Source organism: Mastigoproctus giganteus, chromosome 10 (assembly GCF_048544385.1).
Source record: "Mastigoproctus giganteus isolate SK-2022 chromosome 10, ASM4854438v1, whole genome shotgun sequence".
Lineage (NCBI taxonomy): Eukaryota > Metazoa > Arthropoda > Arachnida > Uropygi > Thelyphonidae > Mastigoproctus > Mastigoproctus giganteus.
In genome coordinates, this window is record NC_143584.1 from 69944371 (window position 1) to 69964274 (window position 19904).

A 19904-nucleotide genomic window follows, 5' to 3' on the forward strand; every position below is an offset into this window, starting at 1 on the left:
CATAATGGTTCTTACTGGAAAATGTAATAGCATGATATTGTTACCTTTTCTGGTAATGCGTTATGTATTTAGGTGAGTAGTGAATAGATGGCTGTAGTAGAATACAATCAGTGTTATTATTGCACCCTGTGAGTTATTTAATTTGCCAGTAATAAATTTATATGTAAACAGTACCTGTTATCGTCGCAGTATATTTTACATTGTTGTGATGCATTTTTGGCATTATGTTTCGAAAAAGAAACCCTAAGGTATCTCTTTTTGAAGCAGTAAGTAGTATCTTGTACCTCTTTCACACAGGAATCCCACCACCGCCACCAAATTTGGTGGTGAGATTATCAAAGAGGTGTAAGATGCTCCAAGATTTGGTGGGAATTTTATTATATATTTAACTTACTGTTGTTGGCATCATTGTGTGCAGGTCCAACATTCTCAGGGGGAGTGGGTTATACATTTCATATAAAATTTTTTGGCTGAGACTTGACAAAACCATAATCAACCGTCCTCCCACCCCGTAGATTTTTATCTTTCTTCTACTGTGGTGGAAGTTTTTCTGAACATGTGGATCACTTTCAGGACTGATGATCTCATTATCTTTCTTTCACGGATTTGACCAACTGGAAAAAAGAGCCTTTGTATATAACTTCTTGAAGTTGGAAATTACTTGCTGGTCCATGGGCTGGATGAGAGGAGTGGTGTTAGGAGGCAGAAATCTGACTTTTATGAAATCGTATTCAACATCAAGGTCTTCTTCCATACTTGGAGGATGGGGGCAAATTATTTTCCTCAAGGCATTTCTTGACAGTTGGCGTAAAAACTTCAGTCAACCACTCCATAAAAAGTAATCTTGTTACCCAAGCCTTGCTATTCGTTCTCCACAATACCAGAAGTTTACCCGTTAGCACTTTATTGCATTTAAAAGCGTGCGGAATATCAGAGTGGTAAACTAAAAGAGGCTTAATCTTACAATCCCCACTTGCATTAGCGCACAATAAAAGTGTAAGCCTGTCCTTCATTGGTTTGTGGCCAGGCAGTGACTTTTCCCCTTGGGTTATGTAGGTCCTTCTTGGCATTTTTTTCCAAAAAAGTCCCGTTTCATTGCAATTAAAAACTTGATGCGGTACGTAACCTTCACAGTTGATAAAGTTTGCAAATTCCTCCACATAGGCATCTGCTGCTTTTTTTGTCCAAACTAGCTGCCTCTCCAAGCCTAACAACACTATGAATTCCAGTTCATCGACAAAACTTCTCGAACCAGCCTCTACTTGCTTTAAATTCGTCAACGCTAGCATCACTTGTATTCGACGTTTTCGCCACTAAATCACCGTGCAAAAGTAAAGCCTTCTCGCATATTAGGGCCTCGCTAACACTATCTCCAGCAAGCTGCTTTTCATTAATCCAAACTAACAATAATTTTTCTACTTCTTCTAACACTTGAGACCATTGCTTCATTAACATAGTCACTCCTTTAGCAACATCAGCCGTCTTTAGCACATCTTTGTTCTTTAAGATAGTACAGATCGTAGATTTAGCCATGTTGTACTGCTTGGCGAGATCAGAAACACGAACACCATTCTCATGTTTAGTTATTATTTCCTTCTTCGTTTCTACTGCAATATGCTTAGGCTTCTTTACACCACTGTCACTAACACTTTTCACTTTCTTGGGAGCCATAATGAGGGTTAATTTAATGCAAAAAGCAAAAAAAAATTGTACCAAGAACAACGCAACGACAAACAATGTTCACAGCGCACAAACCCGAGTACAACTGATGCTGTTCGTGAGCCGAAACCATGGCGCCAAAGCCATGTTTGTGCGTTCGTGTGACAAGACAGTGTTGGCGGGTCGAGTCAAAATTTGTTCGGAAATTCTGTTCGTGGGCCGATTTGTTCGTGACTAGAGGCATTCGTGACCCAAGGTACCACTGTATATTGGATAATAGAAAATATTGATTTGAAAGCAAAAGAGTTCCATAGTCAAAAAATGTTTGAAAATCCCTGCAGCAGATTTTTGTTTTAGCCATATTCATCTTTAGTCCTTACTAATTCTGCATAACTGAATAAGATTTTCCTCTAATTCTTTGGGATCGTGGCTTATGACCACAATGTCATCTGCAAATTGTAAATGGTTTAGGTACTCTCCAATCACATTGACTCCTTTCTGCGACCAGCCTAATCTTCTGAAAGCTTCCTCAAGGGCAGCAGTAAACAGTTTTGGAGATATTGTGTCTCTTGTCGAACTCCTTTCTCAATTTTAAATTTGCTACCGTCTTTGTCTAAATTTTTTATATATAACTAAGCTAGTCATGTCTCTAAAAGGTTATTTTTATAATGGAAATTGTATTAATTTTCTTTAAATTTATATCTAATAAGCACAACACAAAAATCGCTTTTAATTAAAGGATGCAAAAACAAAATACATGGGCGACACGTTTAGAAACGCTGCTATTGGCCGAGAGGAAGGGCTACGTGGTCCCTTTTTTGATTGAAGTAAAAAAGAACATTTCTTTTCATTTCTTCAATCCAATTCATTGCAAATAGTTGCGAGTGCTGTATAAGCTTTTAGGGAAATTCCGACTTATATAAAATTCAACATATTTAGAGTTCCGTAGAATGCAACCCTTAACCCGATTCGCATAAGTCAGGGAGTAGCTTTATTCAGTAATAATGATCCCCAATATATTGCTTATACTGCGTGTGGAATAATACCTCCTATTAGATTTCAATATATTGTTTAATTTGTAGTTTTTAATGTATTATTATTATTTTTTATTATATTATTATTTTTTGACTTTGACCCCCACTGTCACAAATCCTTAAAAATTGTCCTGGAAGCAGCAGCTATGCTAATACCATTTCACCTGTATTCACTGCAGTTTTGCTTGTACTTTTCAGCTAGCTAACAATAAACATGCTTTGTGTGAAAAAAATAATTGTTCGTAGACATAATAAATTTTATCATAAACAGCTTAAAAACATACATTTTTGCTCAATTAAATTTTTTTCTGTTTCAGGCAGGAGGGCAGTGAGGTCCCCTTTCGGTCATGGGCCTCAGTGTGCCACATTGTCATAGTTATGCCACTGGTTCCTGCTTCACATACTTCAAGTTTTTTTTTTTTTTTGTTTTTCAGTATTGTACACACTTTGTCTACAATACTGACAGGGATGTTGTATTATTTTGCAGTGTCTGTTTTATCTCATTCCATCCTATCAACAACCTACCATTGTTTGACGCATAATGGCAGGCGCCTCCATAGCCAGGTGGGCAGGAGCAGCAGTGCGTAGCAGACGCTTCTTGATTAGACCGGGGGTTCGAACCCATGACCACCAAATACGGAGGATGCAGAAAGGCCAGGGAATGACCACCGCATATCCCTGGAGCAATATGGCCTTAGTTGCTAATGCTCCTAAAAACCAAAATAACAAACAAACAAGCATAATGACCATAATGCGCCATAAAACCTCCAACAACAACTATCAACAACCTCTTTTATAATTTTCAGTTTAATTTCTGGAGTTATTTCTCAGTCTGTTTATGTTTTGTCAGCATAATTGCTAAATGAAGTTTACTATAAGCAGACTTTAAATTAATTTAAAGATACACTCTAAAAAGATATCAGCTAAGATGCATTTAAAACAGAAAACACAAAAATAGATTTGTATAACAAAAGATTATTCTTTGAACACAGTGCAACAATTGCAACTGGTTTGTTCACATAAAAGTAAATTAGCAAGTCAGTGCTGCTGTCTTTCAGGAAATGCAGAACTGGATGGTGACTTGCATGCAGTTAGTGGGGCAGTAAAGAAGGAAATGGGCCAAAGGCCATTCATGAAAGGATGGAGGCTCTGTATGGCAACAGTGCACCTTTGCAGTACCAGGTGAAATTTTTGTCAAAAAAAATCCAAGTGAGTTAGAGAGTCCATTGAAGATGATCCACATCCAGGAAGGCCTGTGACAGTGACCACTCCAGAAGTGTGCCCGACTTTTAAAGGTGTCCCAAATCTCTAGCGAATGTGACATATCTGAGGGAACAGTTATAACCATCCTCCATGAACATTTGGGGATGAGTAAGGTCAGTGCAAGGTGGGTTCCCAGATTTCCCAGCACAAGGATTCTCCTCCACCCAAATAATTTCACATAACCTTCAGCTGGTAAGATTATGGCTACCAGTTGTTGGAATGCTGAGTGAATTTTGTAAATTCACTATTTGGAACACAAGCAGTGTAATTGGGGAGTCATGTGCATCCCTACTGTACAACCTAAGGGATGTCATAAAGAAAAAACACTGTGGAAAACTTTCCAGAGGTGTGCTAATTCTTCATGGCAATGCACCAGTGTACAGATCACATGCTGTTGCTCTGCTTTGTGGGACTGTGACTTTACAGAACTTGCCCATCCACTTACAGGCCAGTTCTGGCCCCATTTACTCTTTTGTTTCGACACCTCAAGTAAAACATATGTGGACGTCACTTTACTGATGATAATCTGCCGTTCGAGCGTTTCTTGAAGGACAGGGCAAAGAATTTTTTTTTGTTCTTTAATTCCTCATTGCCAACAAAATGGGACAAGTGTATCGAAGTTCAGGAGAGTTACATTGAAAAATAAAAACAGATTTTTGCCTCTATCTCATTTCTTTCATAGATAGGGAGATAACTTATTGAACACCCCTCATATTTGCAGCGGAAGATTTAAAAAAATGCAACCTGAAATGCTTTATTTGGATGTAATTATCTTAAACAACAATACAGTGGACCCCCACTTTACGATATTAATTCGTTCCAGAGACACCATCGTATCATGAAAATATCTTAATGTGGACCCAGTAACACACTGTTTTCTGATAATTCTTCCAAGTCCTTGGAAGTTGAAATTTTCACTATATAATTAAGCTATTTATCTCTGTTAAAGGTGATTTTTATAGCAGAAATTGTATTAGTTTTATATAGAATACTGAATACCGTATTTTCTAGTGTATACCACACACCTTTTATCTAAAAATAACTCGCCCTAAAATTGTGGTGCACATCTTATACACCGGAATAATCAGTAGAGCATGATACAAATTAAAAAAAAAAAAGTAAAAATGCTGATAGTGCCACCCCCCCCCCCATCAAATGTTGTTTAAAATGATAATTATAAACATTAAAAAAACAAAAATAGTAATTTTCATTTAACTTATTGGAAAAGCTGTGTCAGTGGTGGTGATGATGGAGCTGGAAGCAAATCTTTTACCATCAAGATATCAGGACAACCTTCAAGATCTGGTGGTCTCTCTGATCACTGCCTCTTGCTACTTATGTTATAAAAACTGTCCAAAGGGTTTACTTTTGGCGCTTTCTCTGAAGGTTCTTGAAATAACTTCAAATCTTCAAATTTCCAGGTCATCAATTCAGTGGTTTCACTATCTGGGTTTTTTCTTACTGTCCTCTTCATAATATCCCATGCAGCAAACATGTCCTTAATTTCTTGAGTTGTTGCTACACAGTCATCCTCCTCATGTTCCTTCTCCACTGTCATGCTCGCCCATCTGCTCTAATTCCTGGAGCTCCTCTGTTGTCAACTCCCTTTTGTGGTCCGCAATTAACTCCTCCACATTTGCCACATCAATCTCTAGAACCAAGGACTCACCAAAAGTGATAACTTCCTGCTCCAGCTTCAAATCCTGGTGCCTCCGTAGCCAGGTGGGAAGGAGCAGCAGTGCGTAGCACACTCTTCTTTATTAGACCAGGGTTCGAGCCCGTCACCACCAAATATGGAGGATGTGGAATGGTCAGGGAATGACCACTGCATATTCCCGGAGCAATATGGCCTTAGTTGCTAATGCTCCTAAAAACCAAATAACAACAACAGCTTCAAATCTTTCAAAATCATGGATGACTGAAGGCCATAAGTTCTTCCAGGCTGCATTGGGGCACCGAGCTGAAACTTCATTCCAAGAACTGTCAGTGATTCGTACACAGTCTAAGATGTTAAATCTGGTCTTCCAGAATTCCTTTAAGGTGATGGCTCTGTCTCCTGAAGTCTCTTCAAAGCACTTCACAAGCATCTTCTTTGTGTAAATTTTTTTAAAGGTGGCAGTCACTTGCTGATCCATTGGCTGAAGTAGAGGGGTGGTATTGGGTGGGAGAACTTTGACAGCAATGAAGTTAAATTGCTCCTTCAGAGATCAGGAAAGTTGGGGATCATGACCTGGAGCATTATCCAAAATTAACAGTGCCTTTAAAGGAAGTTTTTTTTTTTTTTTTTTTTTCCCCTAAGTAACCTTTGACTAAAGGACATAACACTTCAAATATCCATTCATTGAAGAGGTGTCTTGTCACTCAGGCCTTCTTGTTACACCGCCAAAAGACACCCAACCTACTTTTGATGACCTTTTACTGTTTAAACACTGGGAGTTTCTGAATGGTAAACCAACATTGGCTTAAGTTTAAAATCACCACAGGCATTGGACCCTAATAGCAGAGTGAGCCCATCCTTCATAGGCTTATGACCAGGCAACGAGGCCTCTTCTTTTGTGTTGTATGTTCCCTTTTCCAAAAGAGGCCCGTTTCGTCTGTATTAAAGGAAGGTAACCCTCCTTATTAACGAACTCTTGAAACTCCACCTTAAAGTTTTCAGCTGCTTCCTGATCAGCACTGCAAGCCTCTCCATACCTTATGACACTTTTAATATTGGACCCTTTTCTAAAACGGTCGAACCAACCTTTGCTGGCTTTAAATTCCCCATGTCGCATATCACTACTTGAAGGTGTTTTAGTCTTTAAGTCCTCAAAAATTTGCTTTGCACGTTCACAAATGTATTGTCTAGGAACTGTATCACCTTTCATTTGTTTTTCTTTTATCCACAGCAACAAAAGCCTTTCCTGCACCTCCGTGGGCAGGAGCAGTAGTGCATAGCACACGCTTCTTGATTAGACCGGGGTTCAAGCCCGTGACCACCAAATACGGAGGATGCGGAAAGGTCAGGGAATGACCACTGCATATCCGGGAGCAATATGGCCTTAATTGGTAATGCTCCTAAAAACCAAATAACAAACAAACAAAAGCCTTTCCATTTCTACAATCACTTCTCTGCCTTTTTGGACTGTGTTAGATTCATCACTTACTTTAACTTTTTTAAGGTTTTCTTTTTGTTTCACTATGGTAGAAATGGTTGACTGTGAAAAACCATATTCGCACACCATTGAACTAATTTTAGCACCATCATGTTTTTTCACTATTTCTTTTTTAATTTTAATTGAAATTTTCTTCTTACTGCATTCTTTAGGGGCCATATTATGCAATGTTGTACGTTTAAGAATTCAATACAGTAAATTTATAGAAAGTGAGCACAAAAATAAAATCACTTGAACTAAAGGATATGAAAACAAAACACGTGCCCAACACGTTTCCAAATGCTGCTATTGGCTGAGGACCACATGGTCCGGTCGGAGACAATTGTAAGCCATTGTAGAGTGAAATAAGTAGGCACCAGTGATTTCTGGTTAGTAGAATCAGCAGATCAACTCATTAAAATGCACTACACTTTCATCGTTTATTGCTTTGTTTTGTTATAAGAATGAATTTTGAACGCATTTGTGATATTTTTCTAAAGCATGTTTCTGGAGGTCACAACCATAAAACAATAAAAGCAATTTGCACTTACCAGTTTATTGGGCTTTTCTGTTAGCGCAATCTATTATGAACAGGTTGTAAACTCGATCTTATTTCATTTTCAATAATACCGATGATTGGAATTCTGTGGGTTTTTTATGGTGAAATGTGAAATCATATAATGAAATCGTATAATCCCCTTCACTGAAATCATATAAAAAACAAAAATAAATTTTCAGAATCTTTTCTTCATTCCTAATTTTTAAGCTCCGTTTAATAGAATTAATTAATTAAAATAGAAATAAAATTCAATTCGAAAACGTGATGACAATATCCTGCACTTACTACACATTGTATAGTGAAAGGTATTTTATTGTGGAGAGTCCATTGTAAAATGATTTGATTGTATAGGGAACCCGTCGTAAAGCGGGGGGTCCACTGTACGTACAACAGCTCATGTTGCCAGGTGGCCCAAGGAAATGTTAGGAATTTACAAATGGTAGGTTATTCCTCATCCACCATATAGTTTGGACATGAGTCCACTAGACTATAAATTCTTGAAAAAAATTTACAAGACCTCTTCACAGATATTTTTAATTGACTCCTGATGTACTTCAGGTAATGTTGATTGTCTTAAGGGAACTTTGCAACAACTATTCACAGGGCATCCAGAGCTTTCCAAGAAAAGTGAGAATAGGTCAAATAATTGGAAAGGAGTGAAAATATGTGAAGGACTGCAATGAACTTCACTTTTTAAAATGAATGGTTTGTCATTTGCAATACTTTTGGTATCATATTTTGTATAGAATTTTGAAAATTTTAAAGAGATAGAATTAAGTAATAATAAAACAAATTTTCTATTTATATTCCGGGACAATTCACATAAGTCACAAGAGTTCTCCAGATGGAGTGATACATGAAAATTACTGTATTTAGTAGTCAATCAGGCTTGAATCACAGTTATTTAGAGTACATATACTTCTGTACCCTCATGGTGTTTTGACCACTCGGCTAGGGAAGGCATAATAAAACACACTGCAGCTTTCAAGGGTGATCACCTCTTTTCTTGATTGTGAAATTTATAGTGAAGATACATCCTTAAATTATACAGCAGGATCTTAATTCAGTACCTATTAATGAAGGATCATGGGATTTGTTCTCTATCTGTGCATGGAGACGAGAAATGATCCAGGCATGTGCCATGCAAAATCCTTTATCCCATCCATTAATGACAGCCTTGAACTTGGAATGAATACATATCCCATATCTCTGTTAATGGTATGCTTTCTGAAATACAAATTCCATAAGACCTTGAGCCATTTTTCACTTTTCTGGGAGGGGAAAGAATCATCATATTTCTCCAGAATGCACAATTTTCATTGATCATTCACAGATTTTGGCATCAGTTTGGATGTAGTTTGAAAGTTTAAGGGCCCTATATCTGGAAAGATTTTAGGGCTAAAGCTGCAACTAACTAGAAATTAACTAAACGTAATAGGTTAGTGTTAGCATCATGTTTGTACATAGCGAATTGCTGAAAGTGGTAAAAAGGCATTGTTTTTATTATATCTCATATCGTTAATACCTTGATAATGAGTTGCCCAATGTTGCACTATCTTGAATTAGTAATGCTTCACCAGTGGAAAAGACTATTGTTACTTATTCTTAGTGGATACCACCACCACCCAGATGGCTGTTTGGTCTCTAATTGGTGGGTGAGTAGGTACCTTGGTGTTACAATAAGGGACAACCCAGTTATGAACTGTAACCACAATATGAGAGATGCTAGATAATTTTGTGCAACAGGAAATATAAAAATAGACTGGAAATATTTAGGGCTAAATGTGACAGGTTAGTGCATTAGCATGTTTTTATGTAGTGAATTACTGAAAATTGTAAAATAGCATAATTTTTATCATATCTCATATGTGAATACCCTCATGAATTGCCTAATATTGCACTACTGGGTCTACCAGGTTGTCATGACTGGTTTGTCACTTATTGGAATCCACCCACTGATGTGAGGCCAAAGAGCCTTGAAACGGCTGCCTGGGTAGTGGTACCCACTGAGAATAAGTAGCAATAGTCTTCTCTGCTGGTGAAGCATAAATTATTCAAGGTAATACATTATCAGGGAACTCATTCTGAAGGTATTCAAAATATGAGATATGATAAAAGTGATGCCATTTTACCATTGTTGGTAATTCACTATGTACAAACATGATGCTAATGACTAAATTGTTACATTTAGGGCCTAATATCTTTATTAAAACAGATATAGGGCCCTTGTCTAATGGCTAAGGTTTTGGAGAGAACAGTGATCCTTGAGTAACAGATTCTGAGCCATGAACCTGCTATGCTATATAATGATGTGTCATCGCAGTAAATGCCGCTATTTACAAAGGAGATGATTACCTTTCAAAGTTTTAGTGTGTTTTAATATAGTTAGGGAAGGACGTTACATGGTTATTTTCCGTTAAGTTATGTGGTTGTTTTCGATTATTATTATAATTAACACCACTCATATACCATGCGAAATTAATAACAATTTATTAAGCTAATTGCCTAAAGCACTATACAATTTAAAGTGATGTTTCAGGCATCTTATTGATACCTATCATTAAACCATGATGCTATCCAATTCCTCTTGCTTCCAGAAAGGTATGCATATTTCTTGAAGCATAGGCAAGAGGAGACTGACAGCAGCACGGTCTAATGATAGGTATCGATTAGATGCCTGAAACGTCACCTTATATTGTATAGTGATTTAGGCGATTAGCTTAAAAAAATATATATTTAATTTCATCTGGTATATGAGTGATATTAACTTTGTAATAATTTTAGTATGATTTAGTGACAGGGGCAAAATTGATGATGTTGTAGAACAGATATCATCTTTTAAAGGTATAAAGGGTGATATTGTTGTACATGATGGCACTAATGACATTAAGAGTGACAGATCTGCAGATTTACTTAACAAGTACAGGTCAATGCTGAAAAAAAAAGTCATGAGTTAGGGTTAAATTTGAAAGTGTTTGCAATTCTGTCCAGACGTAATAGGAGGGAGTAAATGACGAGAGCCTTGTCAGTCAGTTAGGCCTTGAAGGGATTGTGCAAGGCTCATGGGGTAGAATTTTTCTCAGTGTGGTCTGTGCTTGTTAATAGAAGAGACTGCTTCTATGGGGATGGGATACATTTAAATAGAAGAGGTGCAAGAGTGTTTGCTGATGCTGTCAAGGCAGTGTTAGGTGGGTCATAAAATTGCTAGCTTGGGAGGATTCACAGACTAAAAGGTTAATAGTAGCAACAGGCAGAGGTGAAAGTGATTCTTGCACTGTTTCTATTAGAATGAGCAGTTGCCTGGACGGCGGGGTGCTTGTGGGTTCAGGGACTGGTGGGAGTCATCATGAAATGAATAAATACATGGGCTATGTTAGGGTAACTAAGAATAAGAATGTGCATGTATACTTGCATTTACACCAGTGCTAGAAATACAATAAATGAATTTGAAGTGCTGGTCAAGACATCAGAGGCAGATATTGTTTGGATATCAGAGACATGGTGTAACACAGATATAAGCATTGCAGAATTGGAATTTCAGGAGTACACTGTGTACAGAAGGGATAGATAGGATAGGAAGGGAGGAGGAATTAATGCATTTAATTAAGAAAAACATAATCTAAGTAAGTGCATCCAGTTGCATATGTGGACAGTGCAATATTGAGTCAGAGTTTGGTGTGACGTAAGCACTGGGAAAGCAAAATGAGAGTAGGAGGGTGCTATAGGCCTAATGACTTTAATGAGTACATACAATGAAAAATTTTACAGAGAAATAGAATGGGCCAGTAAATCAGATTGTGTTATAATGGGGGATTTTAACTTCCCAGATATGGACTGGAACTTGTGGGTTGGTCACTTGCACACTAGCAAGACTTTTGTGGATTTATTGGATGATTGTTTCTGCAGCAGCATGTTCGAGAGGCAACCAGAGAGGGTAATATTCTTGATCTGGTTATCAGCAGTGATTATTAGGGTATAAAGAATTTGCAGATAAAGGAACCACCAAGGGGCAATGATCACAGTGTACTGATGTGGGATTTACTTAAAGATATAATTACTTACCATAAGTGATAAAGGGAAGGGTTTTGCTTCCATAAAGGTGAATGCAGTAGTCTGAGGCAGTTTTTAAATTCTGTGTGTGAAGCATTCAATGAATTAATTGTGAAGGTACTAGGCTTTTCATACTGATTAAGAAATATTGTTAAAGATTTAGGCCTGAATAGATGTCAGATGAACTAATATGACTCGAGGCAAAGAAGAAAAATGCATGGGTTGCATATAAATTATCAGGTGACACAGAAGCCTATTGCAGATATAGGCTAGTCTGTAATCAAGTCACAAAGGAGGATAGGCAAGTGAAGGCAGATTATGAGAAATTTTTGGCAAAGGATGCAAAGAAAAACAGCAAGGACCTTTTTTACTTATATAAACTCTAGAAGAAAGGGGATGGTCCACTTGATATCGATGGTTCGACTGTCGATGATCCTTTTCAGATAGCTGATTATCTGAATGAGTATTTTGCATCTACATTCATACATGAGGAGTTATTAAGATTTGAAAATGCCAGAAAGTTATCAAACTGTAACAGGGTGCTTAATGATTTTGTAATAACTGAGTGCAAAGTGGAGGAGAAATTGTTGAAGTTGATAGTTTTGTAATATAACTGGATAGTTCCCATCCACTTGGGATGGATGGGAACTATGCAGTTATATTACAAAAGGCTGCAAAGGAAGTAAGCAAACCCTTAGCCATAAATATGAGAGCATCCTCGGATTCAGGGGAGGTCCCCACTGACCGGAAATGTGCAAATGTGTCCCCAATTCAAAAGGGGGGATCGAAGGGTGACACGAATAATTACGGACCAGTTAGTTTAACTTCTGTTCTGGATAAAATAATGGAGTCACTGGTTAAAGGTGCATTGCAGGATCATCTAGACAAGACTGCAGTAATAATTCAGACACAGTATGGGTTTCTTTAGGGAAAGTCTTGTCAGACAAATTTGATCGTATACTCTGATGTGGTTAGAAACGAACTAGATGCAAAAAATAATTTTGATATTATACACCTGGATTTCAGGAAAGCTTGTGACACTGTTGCACATGTAAGACTACTGTACAAATTGGAGCAGTATGGCATTAAGGGCAAGTTGCTACAATGGATAAAAGGATGGTTGAGTGGGAGAAAACAGAGAGAGAGAGAGAGAGTGGTAATCAATGGACACTGCTCTTCGTGGACTGATGTTATTAGTGGAGAAACCAGGGTTCGGTGTTGGGCCGATTGTTATTTTATATATTCTTAAATGATTTTGATAAAGTATATCTGGCTTAATGTCGAAGTTTGCATATGATACAAAGGTTGGCAGAGTTGTTAATGACAGTAATGGCAGTGTGGTACTACATCTGGATTTAGAAAATTTGGGCAGAGGGGTTGAGAAGTGGCAACTGACGTGTAACCTTGACAAATGCAAAGTACTGTATATGGGTAGACATAACCCCAGAGAAACATACAAATTGTGTAATTTGTATGTTTCTAAGTGTCCATACTCTTAAGGTGGTAGAAAATGAAAAAGACCTGGGAGTAATTGTGCAGTCAGATGTGCAGTTTTCTGAGCAATGCAGACTGACTGCCAGAGCAGGTCATGGGGTTATTTTAAATAATATACAAGAATTTTACTAGTCTGGAAAAGGAGGTGATTATCCTTTTGTATAAGGTAGTGGTCAGGCTATGCCTTGAGTACTGTGTACAGGTCTGGAGGCCTCATTTTACGAAGGATGTAGAGTTGCTTGAGCCTGTGCAGAGAAGGGCAACAAGATTGGTGAGGAGAACAAAGAGGGTCCTCTTACCAAGAAAGGCTTAAGTTCTGCAAATTGCTGCTGCTGGAGGCTAGGCACCTCTGAGATGATCTGATTGAGGTGTATAAGGCCTTGAATGGGTTGAGCTCACTGAATTCTAATGGAATTCTTCCACTTGCTCAGATTGCAAACCCCTGAGGGGGTAAATTCAAATTGAGGGAAGACAGTGTAGAATAGATGTGTAGAAATTTGCCTTCTGCCAGTGGGTGGTTAAATGCTGGAACAAACTTCTGTCTGTCGTTGTTTGATAGCTTAAATAAATTCAAGGAGGAACTGGATAAACATTTAGAGGGAATGGATATGTGAAATTCTTTTTTTTTTTTTTTTGGCTGATCCTACATAAGATCCTACGTGTTTGCTTTCTTGCACCACATGCCTCCATTACTATTACTACTACTGTTTTATAGCTTTTAATTCTATAATTTCATCACTTTTACTGTATCGTTTTATCTCTAGATTGTATTTTATTTTATATTGTTTTTGTAAATGTTTTATTCTGTATTTATTATTTTCAATAATGTGGAATGATTTTGTCTTTAATCAAGTTGGTATATATTATTCAAATTATGAGTCATTAATTTGAACAGTGACTTCGTTTATTTCATGTTATTTTGTAATTTAATACTTGGGTCTAACTGAGAAATTTATATATTTATGTAAGTGTGTATAATTAGTGATTATTGTTATAACTTTATGACAGCTTTCCTATTAATAATGTTTCTCTTTTTCTGTAGGATATCTCTACAGAAGGTGTAAATTCTGGAATGACCATTGAAAATGATCAAGAAAATAAAACTCCAAAGAAGCCAAAAAAGAGAAAGGCTAATAAAGATAAAGAAAACAAAGATTCTTCAGATTGTAAGGAGCCAAAGCCAAAAAAACCCAAAAAATCAAAATCCAAAGAACCTAAAGTAAACAAAGAATCAAAAGAATCCAAAGAAACAAAAGTTTTAAATGATACTGGAGTGAGCATAGATGCTGAGATCACTTTTGATATGAATGAAATAAAAGATCCAAAAGAACTCAAAGATAGTAAATCAAAAAAGGATAAAAAGGAAGCAAAAAATAAAAGCAACAAGGCTTTATCTTCATCTAAAGAAAATAAAACAAAATCAACTCCAAAGAAAAAACTTCCAAAGTAAGTTGAAACTTTTTATTAATTTTTATATTAATATTTGCTAAGAAGTTTTTTGAAAAGAATTTTGTTTCATAAATTACAAATTGATTAAATTTTAATCGTTCTTCACTCCCCGGAAAATTAGTTTAATAAAAAATCTTTGAGAGAGAGGAGGATTCACAAGTGGAGCACTGTTTGTTGGTAATATTACATGATTTGTAACAAAAAGTTTTGGCAGAAGATATTAGATGAAGGTGTAAGCCGTAAATATATAAATAAATACAATCATATATAAAATGTTATAATGCATCTTTCTTTTTAGGCAAGTTTGCAAATATGAATGTAGAACCTACTGTCTTTACTCTGTCTGTCCATCCACATGTAATAACTTAATTCGTAATGGAGTGGTTTCATGAAATTTTATATTTGGCTGTTTTAGAAAGATTTGTTGAGCTATCTCATTTCAGAAAAATATAAATCCACAAATTATTTCTTCCCTTCCCATATATGTTATATATTGCATACATATCTTGAAAATGTCCAAAGATGTGCAACCCATTTGATGAGATCTGCAAAAGGATACCTATATGAAGAAAGGCTTTGAATGTGTGAGTTAGTTTGGCAGCTCGACACTCTTCTGGGCACTCCAGAAGGGCGGTAATTTCAGATTACAAGAAAAGAGATTTAGACTGGATTGTAGGAAGACTTCTTTTGGAGAGGGTTTTTTTTTTTATTATTAAAACCCCAAACACGAGAGGTATTAGAAACTATAGTACTTAGCACCGTGCTTGGATTGGAGGTTGAGAAGACAAAAGAAGATATTTGTTGGCATTAGACTTGAACTTCTGTAGACTTTAATTTTCAGGAAATAAGTGTTATCATTTAAACTGTATCTATTTTGGTACATATTTAATTAATGGCAGAAAATGTCGTTTTGGTTTCTGTGCTGGTTGGTGCTTTCTTCTGGGATAGTCGTAGACGAGTTGCAGTTTAACCCCCCCACCCCCATCATTCCCTCGCCTTCAAAAAATAATTCCTTTTTGACTTTTTATGGTACTATATCTGTATTAATTAAAAAGAGGAATTGACATTTAAGCTTGGTGAGGAAACTAAATCTAAGTTGAGGGGGGAGGGGTTATTTTTTTTATTTATTAATTTTTATTTCCCTGCACTTTAGTATTGCCGTCAGTGGCTATTGTTATGATTTTCTTATAGCAACTCCCCACAAGCTACCTGACTGCGCTAAAAAATGAGAATTTACAGAAGCCGAGGGATATTCTTCCCCCCACCAAAAATGATATATATTATATCATATATTAATAATATTAATTTGTATTAAAACAAACATATATATATTATATGTGAGCTGTCAGTTTCTCAAGAGCAATGACACAAATATAAAACAAAAGTCATTTATCATACAAATCTACTTACAATACATAACTGGTGTTCATTTACATCTAATCTATTCATTTTTCTCATTTAATCTGTTAATACATGCTATCATTTCCATAAAATATAAAATTTCTCTCAATCTCAGTTCTTTCTACAGCTTCAAACACTAAACTAATTTAATCTTTATCTCCAATATCAATTCTCTTGACAACAGAATCCATAAGTTGCTAACTTAATGCCAACAATTCCATGTAATGTCTCTTCATTTAGCAATATCAATTTTCTTTACAACTTCAACCAATAAACCACCTCAGTACTAAACATTTCCTTATTTCTTGTGTTTCTCCAACCTTACTCTAAAATAATCTCTCACTTTATCTAAGTACCATTTCCAAAGCAACACAGTTCACAGGACTTACCTTCCTTCTCTTTCACGGTGGGATTTCTTCAACCTGTAGTGTCATCTATTACCATCTCCTATAGGGGGGTCTGGTTCCACACTTCTGCGGACCAACTCTGTCTTATAGGAATCACCACGGCAAACTTAAAAATCCTGACGATTCGAGCCTTGTGGGGGACGCTGAACCACTGGGAGGCTTATCAGCTATTGACCACAAGGTGGTATAGAAATATGTAAAGACTTGTTTGATGTATCCAACGTAAAGTATGAATGTGAGCAATATGTTGGCTTAACCTTTGCATAAAAAATGAAGGGAAATGTTTAAATTAAAAAAATTAAAACATAATGTGATTTTAACATATATATATATATATTTTTTTTTATGAAAACCCCAAACACGAGAGGAACTTAGTAACCTGTACATGGGTTGGAGGTTGAGAAGACAAAAGAAGATATTTGTTGACATCAGACTTGAACTTCTGTAGACTGCAATTTTCAGGAAATACGTATGAACAGTGGTTGTTCCAGAAAACAGCAGTTGAATGAATAAATAAGGAAGATGAAAAGTTGTTTCTGTGAGTTTCAAGTTACACAGTAAATGAATGTTGGCTGGTGGCAGCATGTGTTCAGACTGTTTTGAAAGAGAGAGTGGAGATTATAGAAGCCAATTCAGAAGAACAGTGCCCATGGAAGTATCTGTAGAGCATGCAGCAGTAACAGTATGTATATGAGACAAGAGTGGAGAGACTGTTAGAGATAATTCATTAGTTAACCTAACTGCCCCTTTCTGAATGGAATATAGAAGCCTGAGAAAGGTTTTGGGGTCACCACCCCAGATGTGGGAACAATATTCCATGGTAGCGCAGATTTGTGATTTGCACAGAGTGAACAGCTGTTTGGAGGAAAAGTAATGCCGAGAGCGAAAGAGAAAACCAAGTTTTTTAGATGCAGAGGAAGCAATATTTCTAATATGCTTGTGCCAAGAGAGAGATTAGAAGTAAGGGTAATCCCTAACCTGCCTATCACCTTGCCTAGAATTCGGGGTGTCACCAAAGGTAAGCATAGAAGCAGAAGAATCTTTTTTGCGAGATATAATATAGGACTGAGTTTTAGAAGGATTGGAATCAACTAAGTTGTCTTTGCACCACTGGAGAATTACCTGGAGATCAGCATTTAAGGAATTGTTAGTGGATATTTGAGAAGTTGAAGCTGATTGGGCATGGCAAGGTTTCTCAAACTGGAAAGTGGAATGCAATGTGCTATCATCAGTAAAACTGTGGATGGGATTTCCGATCAATGGAAGAAGGTCATTAATATATAAGAGGAAAAAGAGTGGGGGAAAAGAACTGAACCTTGGGGGACACCAGCATTAGTGGAGAAGTTAGAAGATAGAGAGGCAATCGGCTAAAGAAGTGATTAGATGTAATTGGTTATACAGTTTTCTCTCTGACCCTCACCCTCGGTGAGCGGTCAGAGAGAAAACTGGATAACCAATTACAAAAAACAGTTGGCAAACCATAAGATGGAAGCTTGTTTAGAACACCTTTATGTCAAACACAATCGAAAGCCTTTGAGATGTCAAGAGCAACTGCTTGTGTTTCACCAAACTTTTCCATTGAATTTGTCCCTAAATTGGTAACATAAGCCAGAATATCACCAGTGGGTAAACACTGATGGAATCCATATTGGCTATCTTTGATCAGACAGAAGGTTTCTAGATAGTTTTAAAAGTTGGCGGTTAATTGATTTCTCCATTACATCAGAAAGAGTAGAAGTAATTGCAATGGGGCGATAATTGAATGGGTGTGATTTGTCACCCTGTTTAGAAATTTATTGGATATGAGCAAATATCCAAGCAGAAGGAAAAACACCTTTGGAATAAAAAAGTGAAAAAAGGCAGCAAAAACAGGAGTAAGTTTAAGAGCGCAAGCTTTGAAAACAAATGGAGAAATACTATCAGGACCTGGGCTTTCTTAGCATCAAGATTAGTCAAAATTCTTCTGATATCTATTTGACTGAAGACCACAGGACACATTGAATGGCGCATGCTGGGAATGGTGGGAGGTGCTTTATCAAGATCATTAATACATGAGTTGGAAGAAAAATGGGATGTTAGCAGGTCAGCCTTATCCTTGGCTGAAGTGAGAACAGAACCATGTGGTTTTGACAGAGGTGGGAGCAGAGATGGGCAAAAGTTGTGGCCAATAGCTTTGGCAAGAGACCAGAATGCTCGGTTACCATTAGGGCAAGAAGCAAGTTTTCTACTCTTAGCCTGTTGAAACTCTAGTTTGGACTGATTAATAACTGCTTTACAATTGTTGCGAGCTCTGGTGTAGGCAGAAAATGAAACTGAAGAATTGGAAACAAGCCAATTACGATATGCAGCATTCTTCTCTTGAACAGCCTTATCACATTTATTGAAAAACCAAGTCTTAGATAAAGGACTTGATTGTAAGGTGGAATGTGGAATAAAGGATTCCATTCCCACAAGAATAATTTCACTGACATGATCTGAGCAAACATTGACATTGGAAGTTTTGAAACAGTAATCCGACCAAGGAAAAGAAGAAAAGAAATCTTGCAGGTCATCCCATTTTGCATTCTTGTAATGCCAAACAATGCGAGGTTGGAAATAGCCATGAGATAAAGGCTTCATTGGAGAAGAGACAATCACCAAGTTGTGATCTGAGGTGCATAAAGGACCACTCAGTTTGATTGTGTACTTAGAAGGGTTGTTTGTGAGAAAAGGATCAAGCATGTTGGCTGTATGGTTGGGATTGTGCAGCATTCAGGTAGGTAAATGAACAATCCATTCTAAGTCATTAGTAATTGCAAAAGTCTCAGCATCTCGACCAGCTGGGTCTGTATGACTAGAAAACGGAAGCCAGCTGGAGTTGTGAACATTAAAATCACCAAGGAAAATTACCTCACTATTTGGAAAGTTAGACTGGAGAAAGTCAAGAGAGGTACTCAGAGTTCCAAGTGATTGGTGGAGTTGAGAGAATGGTAGAGACGACTTTGAGAGAATGAGGTTGAGAGATTTTAAGCCAGAGGAGATCGAAAAGAGGAGATTCCAAATTACCAAGTCTTTGATAGGGAATATTGGAATGGATGTGCAGTCAGTCCTCGTATAACACATGTTTACACTACACGAATTCGATCATACACAATTTATAAATAGGGGAACGATATTGTATATAACACGAACTGAATTCGCTAATGCACGAGTCGCTTCTGGGTTTACGAGACATGGCAGTCGGACCAGAATCACCCCAACTGAATGCAATACGATAGGAATGAAGAGAAGATTCCAAAAATGTATTTGTTTTTTATATCAGTGAAGGGGAAACGCATTTCACCATAATAACGTAAAATTCCAGCTATCGGTATTATCGCAAATGTAGTTAGATCGACTTTACTACCAGTTTATAACAGATTCCACTAGCAGGAACGCAACTGGAAATTGTTTTTATTGTTTTATGGTAGTAACC

General features: G+C 37.0%; 1 protein-coding gene across 1 annotated transcript in view; it reads left to right on the forward strand.

The window, feature by feature from the left end:
* kis (chromodomain helicase DNA binding protein kismet) overlaps positions 1–19904 on the forward strand; it is a 1089809-nt gene that overhangs the window by 113038 nt on the left and 956867 nt on the right. Inside the window, 1 exon segment of the mRNA XM_090383876.1 lies at positions 14236–14639. Coding sequence (XP_090240002.1) covers positions 14236–14639 — 404 coding nt within the window.